Source organism: Pyrus communis, chromosome 8 (genome assembly GCF_041283825.1).
Source record: "Pyrus communis isolate YQ-2024b chromosome 8, ASM4128382v1, whole genome shotgun sequence".
Classification (NCBI taxonomy): domain Eukaryota; kingdom Viridiplantae; phylum Streptophyta; class Magnoliopsida; order Rosales; family Rosaceae; genus Pyrus; species Pyrus communis.
The window spans coordinates 10,839,155-10,854,209 of record NC_142572.1 but is presented as its reverse complement, the minus strand read 5'-3'; the positions used below and the strand labels follow the sequence as shown (position 1 = coordinate 10,854,209).

The 15,055-nt window shown below is 48.3% G+C and overlaps 2 protein-coding genes across 2 annotated transcripts; both read right to left on the bottom strand.

Moving 5' to 3' along the window:
* Window positions 1-11,959: 11,959 nt before the first annotated feature.
* On the bottom strand, window positions 11,960-12,916 carry LOC148695077 (uncharacterized). Its single transcript, XM_088698302.1, has 3 exons — window positions 12,707-12,916; window positions 12,070-12,629; window positions 11,960-11,987 (listed from the first exon to the last, which is right to left on the bottom strand). The coding sequence occupies exons 1-3, from the start codon at window positions 12,728-12,730 to the stop codon at window positions 11,960-11,962; spliced, it is 612 nt and encodes a 203-aa protein (XP_088554428.1). The 5' UTR covers window positions 12,731-12,916.
* A 34-nt stretch (window positions 12,917-12,950) lies between these two features.
* Window positions 12,951-14,881, bottom strand: LOC148695076 (uncharacterized). Its single transcript, XM_088698301.1, has 3 exons — window positions 13,729-14,881; window positions 13,275-13,660; window positions 12,951-13,205 (listed from the first exon to the last, which is right to left on the bottom strand). The coding sequence occupies exons 1-3, from the start codon at window positions 14,879-14,881 to the stop codon at window positions 12,951-12,953; spliced, it is 1,794 nt and encodes a 597-aa protein (XP_088554427.1).
* Between the last annotated feature and the right edge of the window lie 174 nt (window positions 14,882-15,055).

The following is a 15,055-nucleotide window of genomic DNA, read 5'->3' as shown; positions in this document are numbered from 1 at the left end:
AAAATGCTCCAAATTGCCTTTTCTTGCCACTTTAGCCAATTGAACGTACAAACACACGAAAATAGCTTAAATCACTATAATAAATAGAAACTAACCCACTAAATGCAAGGAATTAAACTAACAAAGTCGCATAAATATGCTCCTATCAACCCTAACTGAGTATGTTGATCATTGAATTCAATGTATATATAAAGGTGAGTTCTATCAGCACTAATATTTTTTGACGAGAAATTGATGGTTGATGTGGAGCTTTACAAACTTGAAAATTAAACGGAAAAGAGAGTGGCTCCAGTACTCCACAATTAACTCAACTCAGGCTGAAGATATGTAGGGGGTACTATCAGTGATAGTTGGTGTTTGTTTTGGTGGTGTTGGTGCTTGTTTTGGTGGTGTTGCTGATTTCGGCGAAGGAGTGGCGGGGACTTGTACCTTGGGCCTTGGGGTATAATTTCCAGTGAAACCGGTCTTCATCACAATGAATGAACTTCCAGTGTTTTCTGTACCGAGTAAAGAAGATGCGGGATGGTTGGAAGAACTTTTGTCTGAGCAAGCCAAATAAAAAATTGTTAAGAGCAAGGTTCTATTCAATTCTTTCAATTAATTAATGTTGCTGAAGTTGGTAATTCTAGCTAAGGCATTATAAATATGCTATATGCTGGCCGGAATAGTAAGAAATATACTATGTGGAAGAATATTTAAGCTTCTGACTGCAAGTCGTGCTATTTCTTTGTTGACATATACGTACATTCTCTCCTGCAGGAAGTTGTAATATTTGTCACACTGTGAATGATACAGTTGTGTTCTCTCTGCAGGACATCCTGCCTTTAATTCGTGGACAAAATCTCTCGACACGTAATTGACATGTATAGCGCCCGTAATTGAAAATCCAACCTTGAATAATACACGAATTTCCAGCTTACCAGAAACACATGTTAACCGATTCAATATGTTTGGTGATATAATCACTACTAAATTAAACAGTTTGCGCGATGAGGAAGATTTTGACGCTCAAATCATTATTAGGTCGCACAAAAACTATGGTGACCAGAAAATTGTCGCGCGTATTTTGTCGCGCAAAGGTCGTGAAAAAAGACATTGTGCGACAAACAATTTCAAACTCATCATGAAAAAGAAATGGGGCGACGCTTTACTACTCGTCGTGCTAAAGTTATACGGACGAAGGTTTTCGTCGTACGATATAAAAGGGTACAAGTTCGCTTTGTGACTAGTTCGTCTCGAAAAGTTTGTGCAACGAAAAATGTTAGAGGTGCATGGTAATGCGCAACAAAGTTATAAGTCATGCTTAATTTTGCGCGACGACTGGTTGGCTTCACGCAAGTGTAATTTTTATTAAAAAAATAAACAGAATAAAAGGAAAATTATAAAAAAAAACCAAATTAATGAATAAAAAACAATTTTTATTTATAATATAAATAAAAATGTACGTACAAATACATAGTTTTAAAAGAAAGCAGGAACAAAACTATGAAAAAAAAAGCGGAAAAAATCTATAGGAATGTCGTTCGAAGGATCTTGCTGTTGGTTTGGGACGGGGTCGGAGGTCGACGGGCCTGATTGTTGTGCTTGCTCGGTGTGGAAGAGCTGTGAGGGCAATGGCACAAAAAAACCGGGGAGATGTATTCCGGAGAAACGAAGGGCTTGTACAAGCATCGACATTTGAGACTTGTACAATGCCAGCTCACTCCTTAGGCCACCGTCTTCTTGCATCAAAGTCATAACCTGGCCCTTTGACTGCAAGGATGACGAGGCTCTACTCTCCCGCTGCCTGGCATTTCCCATCCCACAACAATAAGTACCTGGCCTCCAACAGAAAGTTTGGTCCAATGTCTCTGTCATGATGTGAAACCCTGCATCCTTAGGGGGATCCACGGACTCAATCGGCATGTCCGAGGGAAGCTGGGAGGCGGACTCTTGAAGAACCGACTGACTCTTCTCCACCATAGTCGCCTGTGAAAAAAATCATGGATTATTCATAGAAAGCAATTTGAAATAATTAGTATAAATGTCAACTCATCCCCAGGCCGAACATAAACGTCAGCAAAGACGTTGATCTCCGGAAATTTTGAACCCTCCTGAAATGGAAAAAGATAAGGGCAAATGCCAGTAAGAAAAAAAAATTATTAGCGACATTTTAAAATTGGAAACGAAAGATGTAATATATACACTTTCCATCGCGCCTCCATCATATAGAAGAAAGGCTTCGAACCCGAATGGTGGAGAAGAGTCTAGCCTTCGCCTTCTTTTGTTATAAAAAAAAAATAAACGTATTAGTTGTAATGCTTAAAGAAAATTAAAAAACATTAATAATAAACATTAGTAAAAATAAAAACAAAGTAAAATGAAAGAAGTCGTAATTAAAAACGCACCACATAGCTTGGCTCCTGAAAATGACCGCAAAGCCAAACCTAACTATCTTGTCGGTTCGCCAACTCCTTCGGACAACCCTCCTCGAGAGTGACCTGCGGATCATCAAATTGCTGGAAACATTGTTGCAGGTCACTTTTCCACTGCTTGTAGCGTTCGGAGAAGAGCTGATTGAAGTACGCAAACATGTTCTTGTCCATGTCCTCCAAATTGTAGTTTGTCTACAATGTAACAAATATTTTGAAAGTATTAGTAATAAAAGACAATAATAAATATAAATATATAAATGTTACATGAAAAGCATTAATAAGGCAATGCTACATACGGACAATTGGTTGCGCACCGTGTTCTTTGTCTCCTCCGACATCGCCTTCCAAGGCTTCCACCGCATAGGGAAAAAGGTCCGCACGACATACCCAATGTCATGGGCCCATGCACTATGCTGCTCCGTTGTTGGTGCTGCCCGATGTCGCTCATCGTATCGGATTGGGAAACAACCGTTGGTCACCCGGGTGACCAACACCATCTTCAATTGCCAATAAGGAGCCTGGGTGTTTTTATTCACTGCAAAGAGATGAAAAATAAAATCATTAACCCAAAACTAATAACACAATGATCACAACAGTTTAATAAAAGGTTCGGAATGATGACAACTTTTTAATGCTTATATGACATAACTTAACAAATTGAACCTAAAATAACAAAACTGATCAGTTAATATTCGCATACATTTTCTTCCTCTATTTCTCCTTAAAGTTACTTATTGAGCATCATAACTACTTCTTTGTTTGAGACCACTATTTCCTTTCTCCTAATTAGAATATATTTCCAATTCAAGCGTTTATACCTGTTTGGGCCCGAAATATTATTGCTGGGCCGAGCAGCAGGATGTGCTCGGCCCAAGGAGATGATAAATACTATGGGCCGAATAATAAGGCCCGGGCCAGCTGGCAGGGTCGGCCAAATCCCATCAGAGGTAATCCGGATAAATAGAAAGGTCGAGGAAACCTGATGCAATTAGGATTCTCGACCAGCAAGGAATGAAGTCCCGAAAAGAAGGAAAATTCAGAATCCCAGTAGGAGTAGGATTGTTCGAGGAAGAGGCGAATTGGGAAAAGGACTCCCGATCCAAATCGGAGTCAGATTCAAGGAATGGGGGACTATAAATACAAGAAATCATGCAACAGAAAAGGACCTTCAACTCAGCATACAATTGCCCTGCGCAAAACCTCTCAATCACCTTGAGATTTTTCCTTTTCTTTTTCCTGCCGACACACCTTCAGTTTGGATAAACAGCACTGTGGAAGCAACCGGCGAGCACCTTCAGTTTGGATAAACAGCACTGCTGCCGCAGGATCAGCCGACCAAGAAGCATCTTCAGTTTGGATAAACAGCACTGCGTCGAGGCCGACCGATTATCTATCCAAGTCTCGGTCGAGGAAGGTTTTCGAACCTTTGTTGGCAGAGGTCACCTTACTAAGCTTTCTCGGCATAGTTAGGTGTTACGAATTACATTGCTCGGCGTACTGGTTGCCGAGTGGTTTTATGATTGGATACTCACAGGTGAGTTTCAGGGTTCGGCATTCCGACGGCCGAACTACGTTTACCATCAAGACATATATCACGTTCGAGTACCTGTGCCCATACACCTTGGTCTCGATTCGACGTGCTTATACTCTCACGAATATAATCACAGTGACCGAATCGGGCTCCGACGATTATTGAACTCCGCAGAATTGGCAGCCTTGTCTTCAGGCTGTAGAACTCAGAGACCGAGAGCGTTCCTTCCTCGGTCGCAATCGCAAGATACAGAAGTCAACGACGCGCTCCAAGCGATATCAACAAATTGTACTCCTCGGCCGAGCTCGGCCGACGAGTTGGCACGCCCCGCATTCAACCGAAGGACGTAGTTAGCTTACTAGTTGCTCGGCCTGCGCGCCACGTAGGTCTTGTAATTATTAGGGTCAACATTTTGGCACGCCCAGTGGGACCATTTGTGCTAAACCTTCGGAGTTCATGACCATTGAGACACGGTCTACGAAGCAGAAAACAACCATGGGAAAGTCAACGACTGACTTGCCAGTGCAAGGCCTTGGGCAGGATTTGCACTCTACAAAAAATCCGATCATAATTGCGCCGCCCGAGGCCACAAGTGTAACACGCCGAGAGAATGAGGTCTGTCTCGGCGGGCAACCTTACAACCCCGCAGTCCCGAATCAAACAGCTGGGATGTTCATGGAAGGGATTGTGGAAGATTGTGATGACGATGGTGGGGAAGGTTCCGATCCACCAACTAGGACATTCCTTCGGAGACGACTAGATGAACAATATCGTCAGGTCGAGCAGTCGATTGGTCAGAAGATGAATGATTTGCTAGACGCAATACGTAGTAACAGCGATACACAGACCAGAATGCTTGAACTACTGGTTAGTAAAGCCTTCGAAGATGGCCAGGTCGGCCAGCCTCGGCAGCTCCCGACGAATTTGCCCATCCCAGCCGAGAGAGGGTCCGCTCGGCCACAACCAGTCCTCTTGGAAAGAAGAGGACCAGGAAATAGAGCCGAGGGACCAAGCCAGGGAGAAGAAGCCGCTTCCGTAAACATCACCGAAGTCCAGAGAATGATTGACTCGGCCCTGAAGAAAGGGCCGAAGTTTCCAAAATTTATCCATCCATACCCAGCTTATGTAGAAAGGTTTGAATACCCACGAGGATTTAAGATCCCCGATTTCAGCCTCTTCGCCGGAGAATCATCTTTATCCTCACTAGAACATGTGGCTCGGTTCACAGCGCAGTGTCGGGACGTCAATAGCGATTTCTACAAACTACGGTTGTTTAACTTTTCACTGACAGGCTCAGCTTTCGCCTGGTACATTAATCTTCCACCCAACTCCGTGCAAAGTTGGGAAGAGTTGGTAGAAAAGTTCCATGAACAATTTTATCGGCCAGGGATGGAGATGTCCGTATCGTCGTTGGCCAGGATGGCTCAAGCATCTGACGAATCTCCAATGGAATACCTAACAAGGTTTAAGTCGGCCAGGAATTGGTGCCGAGTACCACTCCCGGAGGTGGAGTTCGTCAGGATCGCCCTTAACGGATTAGACGTGGAGTACAAAAAGAAGTTTCTGGGGGCAAATATTCGAGATATGTACGAACTTGCTCAACACGTCGAACAATATGAGTATCTGCTCCGAGAAGAAAAGATATCCAAGTCACCATCCCGGGGGACGTTGTATAAGAACCCCACGGTGAGCTATGCATCGGCCGAAAGTGAAGACCCTCAGTATGTTAGTGTGGATGCGGCCGAGATAATAATAGACAAACCCTATGTTTGCAAGGCCTTGGCGCAAGTAAATACCAAAGACGCCAAAACCCGTTTGGCCACCGAGGAAACGAGTAAGTCATCAAAAGTATACACTTTTGATATCACCAAGGCTGATGCAATTTTCGATCAATTATTGGCAGCAAAAATCATCAAGCTTCGGCCGGGACATACTATCCCTAAGGCCGATGAATTAAAAGGAAAGATATACTGCAAATATCATAATTCTAATAAGCATGCAACCAATAATTGTGTTGTGTTCCGGGACACAATTCAAAGTTGGATCGAAAAAGGAAAGTTGAAATTTCCGGAAAAGATGGCGGTCGATGTTAATCCTTTCCCTTCCACAACGATTGGTATGGTGGATGCTCACCTTCCCAGAAACAAAGGGAAGGCCGAATATGTCCCGGTGCAGCATATCCGTAAAGGGAATGGTCAAACAAGACTAAAGCTTGATATATTTTCAAATGCACCACCAACGGAACAATCGGTGCGACCCGCCGATGAGCCGATGACGAGGTCAAATTCCGACGAAACTTGTGGATCGAAGGTTTTATGTGACCATTGTAAAACAACAGTTGAACCTGGGAAGAAATCTTCAACCCCACCAACGGCCCCTACGGCGTCATCAAAGGGATTAGGTCCACGACGTCAAGTGTTCGACCGACTCGGCCCACAAGTAAAGCCGAAAGAACAGACCTCGGTCAGGCGGCGTCTTGACTTCGCCGCACCCTTCTACAATGAGGATTATTATTCGCGCAATGCCAACAGTTCGGGCTCGCCAGTTGATCGCAAAACTTTCAAACCACCAAGGACATCGGATCAACGCTGGTACAGTTACAATTCTCCGACAGGTTTGTATACGGCGCTATCCAAATCCCAAAAACGTCGTCGTCAACGGATAGATTGCATGGCTCGGCGACGAGAAGCGCAGGCCAGCCCGGCCAACAAATGGCAACCAAAAAAGGCCGTGGAAGATAGTAGCGAACGGCCAAACCCGACTATCATGACCGAGTTAGCCGAAGGCAAGAAAGTAGCGGATGCTAATTTCGAAACCACCATTGAGGAGGCTGAGAAACGTATTAAGATCCTTCTCCGGCCTGGGGAAACGAGAGCTCGTCTAGAGTACTTTACACAAGAGGCCGAAAGGAAACTGTCTCCGTTACCACCGCGCGAGCCGTTTATCAAAATACGGCGCAACTTACACCCTCCATTCCTCGGTGCATCCATGGAATACATGCGAGAATTTCATAAGAAATACTCCGCAAATGATTTGTACGGACTCCCCAAGGCATGTCAGGAAGCCCTCGACTTAGCGCTGACTTGTCCCGATGCCGAGCAAATTATCCAGAAAACTTCTGATCCAGCCATTAAAGCTCGGTTTCAACATATACGGGAGGCTCGGGTCCTGGGTTTTGAGGTCGATCCTTATACAGATATCGACACCGCCGAATTACCCTTCTCGCTTGAAGACCTCCAGCATTTACGTTATCATTTCGAAGTTTTCTCGGCTGTATCGCTTTTCGGCCTCACGGCCGACGAGGAACAACGGATAGCACGGTTGGATACGTATCTAGACACGAGGAACGCCCGTATTGCCTATGAAAAACAAGCCCGTGTAACCAAGGATCAACATGAATCTTCGGCAGTCAACATTGTCGAAGGAAATCGCCCACCCACATTCGATTTGGTTCCTACTTCTCAGATACCGGCTCTTACCGAGGAACTCAAAAGTTTAATTCAGGATGTTCCGCCAACTACTACTGAGGCTAGTTCTGCAGACGACGATGACCACGAGCCAATGGGTCCCTCGGTCCTCGAACATATGGAGATCAGTATGGTTCACGTCCTACCAGCCGAATTCCAGCCAGGTACCCACCAGTCGAATTTCTTGGACGGGGACGTAGTTACCGAGGAAGCAACGCAAGTAGACTTCGTCGCAAACGACGACGATAGAGAAAACCGAAGCGGGGACAACCTTACGGCAGCTTTGGCCGAGCTATTTCCCCGCTCCCCTTCGGTTAATCTCCAACACCTGAAGCCGTTGTATGTCACGGCTCATATCGAAGGATTCCCCATTTCTAAGGTGTTCGTCGACTGCGGCGCCACAGTCAACATTATGCCAATCTCCGTCATGAAGGCTTTACGCCGTTCTGATAGTGAACTCATTCCGTCAGGGATTACTATGAGCAGCTTCGTCGGTGACAAGTCTCAGACCAAAGGCGTACTTCCGTTGGAAGTTAGCATTGCCGGTCGTCAACATATGACAGCTTTCTTTGTCATTGATTCCAAGACCGATTATAACGCATTACTTGGTCGCGACTGGATCCACCAAACCAGTTGCATTCCGTCATCACTATACCAAGTCCTCATCTTTTGGGATGGCAAATCGGTCGTGGTGCACCCAGCCGATAACCAGCCATTTGAAACCAACATGATTCAGGCTCGCTATTACGATGATCACGTCGGCTACATCACCCTCCAAGGCCTTAGTGAGGATGGGCGGCCGACGAGAATTTCGGTACAGAAAGTAATTGAGGTCGGCGCCGAGACTGTCCAACAGGATTCGGCGAGACTTGGCTTGGCAGATCTAGTCACCAACGCCGATGATTGAGCACACCACGCAAGAAAGGCGTCAGGCCGCGGTTTCATCTACAATGGAACGTCTGCTGGCCCATTGGTACGCCATTACCAAGCAACCGCACTCGGGCGTCAATTTAATCGAATTTCTGGCCGAAGCAGATAACGGCCCCGTTCTTTCTTTCGATAAAGTTCAGGCTGCGCCGGCCGAACTCGAAGACCATCGGCCTCAAGTCAAGGACCCGTTGGAGGAAGTTAACGTAGGCACGGCCGAGGATCCTCGAACATTGTTTATTAGCGCGTTACTCCCACCGTCCATGAAGGTCGAACTACGGAAGTTACTCCACGAATTTAAAGATTGCTTTGCGTGGAGCTATCATGAAATGCCCGGCCTCGACCGAAACCTTGTAGAGCATGAGCTACGCATCAAGGAGGGGTGTAAACCTTTTCGACAGCCTCCTCGACGATTTTCGAACGAGGTACAGCTCGGCATTAAGGAAGAATTAGTTCGGCTTCTGAAAGCCGGATTTATTAGGACCGCACGGTATGTCGAATGGTTGGCCAATATCGTCCCCGTGTTAAAGAAAAGCGGTGCCCTTCGCATTTGCATCGATTTCCGTAATCTAAATCTGGCTACTCCCAAGGACGAGTATACAATGCCGATTTCAGATTTATTAATTGATGCCGCAGCTAATCATGAACTGCTCTCTTTTATGGACGGTCATGCGGGTTATAACCAGATTTTCATCGCCGAAGCTGACGTCCACAAGACGGCTTTCCGATGCCCGGGGGCACTTGGTACTTATGAATGGGTCGTCATGCCTTTCGGCCTCAAGAATGCCGGCGCCACATACCAACGAGCCATGAATATGATCTTCCACGACTTAATCGGTACAATCGTCGAAGTTTATATCGATGATGTGGTCGTGAAATCCAAACGTCGTCAAACACATCTGGACGACCTGAGGCAAGCGTTCCTTCGCATGCGCAAGAACAAGCTCAAGATGAACCCGGCCAAGTGTGCTTTCGGTGTTTCGGCCGGTAATTTCCTAGGATTTTTAGTGCACCACCGCGGTATCGAAGTCGACGAAAATAAAGCTCGCGCCATCATTAGCGCCCCACCACCAACGACAAAGAAGCAGCTCCAGTCGTTACTCGGGCAGATAAATTTCCTCCGTCGCTTCATCGCCAATTCGGCGGGTAAGATGAAGGCATTCTCTACGCTCTTGAAACTTAAGGATACCGACAAATTTGAATGGCGCGAAGAACATCAAATGGCATTTACACAAATCAAGGTGGCTCTTTCAACCCCACCCGTGCTCGTTCCACCATGTCGCAACAAACCCTTGAAATTATACATTTCGGCAGCTACTGAATCCATTGGTTGTCTCCTCGCTCAAGACAACAATGGAGGGCGTGAACAAGCGATCTTTTATCTTAGCCGAAATCTGAATTCACCAGAGCTCAATTACTCCCCTGTCGAAAAACTGTGCTTAGCTTTGTTTTTTGCTGCGTCCAAGCTTCGGCATTACATGCTCCCATCAGTAACGCAGGTCATCGCCCAAACAGACGTAATTCGGTACATGCTCACTCGGCCTATTGTCAAAGGCCGAATCGGGAAATGGACGCTCGCGTTATCCGAGTTCAGTCTTCAGTATGTACCCCAAAAGGCCGTCAAGGGGCAAGCTCTCGCCGATTTCTTGGCCCAACACCCTTCTCCTTATGGTTCTGAGGGAGACAACGTCGATATCGGTTTCATCACCACGCGCGATAGTCATTGGACTATGCATTTTGATGGTTCCAGCACTTCGACCTCGGCGGGTGTGGGAATTGCAATTCAATCGCCTGACCACTGCCGATGGTATTTTTCCCTCAAGTTGGATTTCAGCTGCACCAATAATCAGGCCGAATATGAAGCCCTCATTATCGGCCTCCACGTTTTACACGATCTACGGGCCTCCCGCGTTCTCGTCCTCGGTGATTCCGAACTGGTGATTAACCAGATAAACGGCCTGTTTCGTTGCATGAGTTGTACTTTAGCGCCCTATCACATGGTCGCCACCTACCTGGCCGAGTCGTTCGAACGGATCACATTTGAACACATTTCACGCATCCACAACACAGACGCCGACGAACTCGCCCAGATCGCCTCCGGAGCACAACTCAAGGGGGGCAAGCTAGGCCGAATTGCAGTCACAAGTCTGCGCTCATACCCAGCCTTGATTAATCGGCAAACTCTCCAGCGCGCACACGTAATACGCACAAGGGTAATGTCTCTCCCATCCTTACTAGAACGAGGAGATCCCGTGGAAATATGTGCTGTCGAAGTAGAACCAGATGATTGGAGAAGGACGATGTTACGATACCTCGATAACCCCAATGGGAAACATGACCGAAGAACGAAGGTCCACGCCACGAATTACGTGTCGTACCAAAATGAGTTATACCGCAAGGGCGAGGACGGGTTACTACTATTGTGCCTCGGCCCACAAGAGGCCACCCAAGTAATGGCCGAGGTACATGAAGGAATTTGTGGGGCACATCAGTCCGGACGAAAGATGCGTTGGTTGCTCCGACGACACGGTTATTTCTGGCCCAATATATTAAAAGATTGTATCGAATATGCACGGAGATGCGTCCCATGCCAAATTCATGGACCTGTACAGAGAGCCCCGGCCGAATTACTACACTCGGTCACTAAACCTTGGCCGTTCAGGGGTTGGGCAATGGACGTAATTGGCAAAATCACGCCATCATCAGGGGCAGCGAAACACGCGTGGATAATGGTAGCAACTGACTATTTCACCAAGTGGGTCGAGGCAAGGTCATACGCCGAATTAACTGCTAAAGAAGTATGCAACTTCGTAGAAGAGAATATTGTGACCAGATTCGGCGTGCCAGAAACGATCATAACTGATAATGGCACTATATTTACGGCCGATAGGTTTAGGGAATACGCGGCAAGTTTGAATATCCGACTGGAGCAATCTACGCCGTATTACCCACAGGCAAACGGGCAGGCCGAGGCAAGCAATAAAGTGTTGATCGGCATCCTTGAAAAAATGGTAAAAGAGAAACCAGGGTTGTGGCATTTGAAGTTAAATGAAGCATTATGGGCATACCGAACTTCACCCCGGTCGGCTACTGGAACCACTCCCTACGCGTTGACTTATGGACACGACGCTATGTTACCAGTCGAATTGAGTATAAGCTCGTTGCGAGTAATTGAGCAGAATGATTTGTGCAGTATTGAATATAGTCAAGCGATGCGACAAGAGTTAGAAGACTTGGAAGAAAGTCGAATCGACGCGGGTAACTTGTTGATAGCACAAAAGAAAATTGCCGAGCGAGCATATAATCAGCGTGTAAGACAAAAAACGTTCGGCGAGGGAGAACTGGTTTGGCAAACTGTGTTGCCTGTTGGAATAAAAGACCCCAGATTTGGCAAGTGGTCGCCAAATTGGGAAGGGCCATTCATCGTTCACAAAGTCCTCGGCAAGGGGGCATATCATCTAAGAGATCGGACGGGTTCAGTTCACAAATTACCGATTAATGGAAAGTTTTTAAAGAAGTACTATCCAATTACATGGGAAATGCAAGAGTAAGACCATTGTATTGAGAGCAAGACGACCATTGTATAGCAAAACGACCATTGTATTGATAACAGAAAATCATTACAAGTACAAATACAATGATGAACTCCTAAGGGGTCGAGGGGAGGTAAGTCTCAAGGGCAGCTTTCAGCTCCAGCCACTTCGCCTCGCTCAAAATTATCTCAGCCTGCCGCGTTTTCTTGTTGCACTGCAGTTGCTGGATACGCCGTGCACCGGCAGCGAAGGCCGTCAGCCGAGACTTGTTAGCCTCGAAATCCTTCTCAAGCTCGGAAGCAGCAGCCGACCTTTGACGTTGAAGGTCAGAAATCTGACGCTGGAGGTCAGAGATCTGGAGATCAAACTCGGTCAGCTTTGCTTTCTTTGCTTTGAAAGCCTCCATCTCTACTCGGCCAGCCTCATGCGCAACCTTGGCCACCTTCAAATCGTCCTCGGCCTGTAGGGCACGCTCAAAGATAAGAAAGTGTTGCCGAGTCCGCTCCAGGAGGTCGGTCAGGAAAGAGATGCCCTCCGGGCTCAGGTGACCACCGCTGGCAAGGTCATTAAGACACTCCCCAACAGAGTCAAGGCCCTTGCTCCGGAGAGCTTGGGAAGCAGTCAGAGATAGGACTTCGTGCAGCTTCACGAAGACTTCGACGGGCGTGTCTTCTGCCGATTCGGCCGGAGCTGCAGAGGAGCCGACCTCCCCGGTCGTGCTTTGAAGCAGAGCGTCAAGTTCCACTTCCCACGATGGCTGTGCGCATAAAAGGAAAATGTGAGGGAAAGTAAGGCGTGATATGGTGCATAAAGAAAAAGGGGATTGTTTTAGACCTGCTGAGAGGAGACTTCGGCCATGCCCTCTGGGTCATTGCTCGAACCCAGGGAGCTTAATGGCCGAGCCCAGTGCCTTAGACCGCTACGCAATTCACGCGGCCGATGGAGTTTATCTACATTTGATGGCCACGACGGCGGCCAGGAAATATAGACAACGCCCCTCGGCGCGTAAAATTGCCGGTGAAATGAATGTTCAGGCACCTGACATTTAATATCGTTTCAAAAACAATGTCACAAAAACTCAAAACACAAAAGAAACAATACTTACAAAGGCCGAAGAGACTTCCTGTGGAGGAATGGGAGGGTCTTCGTCCTGCGGGTGGATCGGTGACTCAGCCGTGGCCTCAGGATCGACCATGGGTCTCTTGCCAAGTTCCGCCGCAGTAGGACGTGGTCGAGCGGTCACCTCGACTACAGGAGGAGGATGGACAGGAGGAGAGTTGACTGGTCGACGGCGGCGTTGCAGCGGGACTTCGTCACTCTCGCTCTCGACATCCTGAACAAAAAGAGAACAGTTAGCATTACGATCAGAAACCTAAGGAAGCAAGTGAAAACAGAATTATACCTCCAAAACGACCGGTGGAGACAAGGGTGCCTCAGGTGCCGCGACCGACTCCGAAGCTAGAGCGGGTGCGGCGTTTGGATCTGCCGGGGAAACGGCTGGAGGATTCGAGGTTGGGGAGGCCGCGGCTGCCGGCACAGATGGAGAGCCGGCGGGAGCAGGCGTCCCAGTAGTATCACTGGGAACGACATGAATTTCCCGGTCGCCCTTCTTCGCCAATTTCTTGACACGTTTAGAAGGGCGAGGGGTCTCCTCCGCAGGCTCGGCCTCTCGGTGGGGGCGCTTGGAAGGCACCGATCGCTTGGTGACAAGGATTGCCTTCTTGGGCACTAGCTTCTTCGCCTTTGGCACCGCAGCGACTACTTCGACCGCCTTCGACCCACGACCCCCTGGAGCAAAGTAATTAATAACAGGGACGAGAAATAGAACAAAAGGAGGAAAGAAACGGAAATACTACCTTGGGCCGACTCCTTAGGGTGAGTCGAGGATGCTGATCTGGGCCGATCGCCGAAGATTTTCTTTACCAGATCTTCGGCCGGGGCGCCGAAGAAGTCTCCGGTATATTCCTCCCACCAATCCCCGAAGGTGTCAGTTCCCAAAGACTCAGGAACCGTCGGCCGAAGCCGAAATTTCTTGCACTTCTCCTGGAACTCCTGGTCTGACGTCTTGCATTCCCTTTCAGAGGAACCAGTAAGACGTCCCCGACTTAGGAGCGACCGAGAGGCGAGCAGGGGGACTGGACAGCCTTGAAGATAGCCGAGCTGCCGGGCGAGAAAATGAGGGTGATAAACCTCCCAGCTGGCTCGGCGAGCATCGCAACCAAGAGGAAGGTCGCGAGCCAAGACAAACGACCCCCAGCGCTGGCGGATGCCCGCATCCTCAGATTCGGCCCATGCTGCCGTAGGGAGTCTAAGCGAGGATGGGTACTCCTGGCGCCGACACACCAAGAACTCGTCATCCGAGAGGACGTCGAGGCTGAGGAAGTGTTTGAAAACCTCGGCTGCCCGGTGAGGTGGCGCTGGTCGAGAGGCCAGTTGAAGGCCGAGGGCGGCCGTTCGCTGGAAGGCAGGAACCTCCGGTCGAAGGGTGGAGAAGTAGACCTGCAACCAGAGTTGGAACACCCAGAGGGGTCCGTTCTGGTGCGGGTCGATCTTGCCAATGGTCGCCTCGGCCAGGCAGCGGTAGAGGTTGGCAAGGATGGCTGGACTGAGCGCCAGCAAGCGACCATTAGCCAGTGCCTGGGCCACCGGCATATTCTCCACCAGGCATTTATTTGACCTGGTACAACAGATGAATTTGTTGTACCAGTAGAAGAGGAAGGCCTCGTGCTCTCCCTTCCTAAGACCTTCTTCGCCTCGGCCGGCGAAATGAAGAATGAGCGTGTTATAGTTGAAGAAATTCTTGTGCAGCTTCTGAACTTCTTCCCTTGAGGGCTCCCGGTCGTCCCGGCTTAGCGTCTCGACGGCCCTTTCGTCGAATAGTGCCTTCAGGTCGAGAGGAGAAGGGTATCCGGAAAGGGCAGCGTCAATAGGAAGGCCGGTCGGGGAAGTCCCAAGGATGGCCGAGACGTCAAGGATTGTGGGGCCGAGTGGGCCGAAAGGCAGGATCATGGTGTTGGTGGCCGAACACCATAGACTCAGGGCCGCCATAAGCAGCTCCTTATCCATGGCGACCTCCATGGTCGACAGGATGATGGCATCATAAATACCCAAAGCCTTCCATTCCTTGGAGAAGAATGTGCTCATCCGGTCGACCCAGGCAGCCCAAGCCGCAGTAGTCGACGG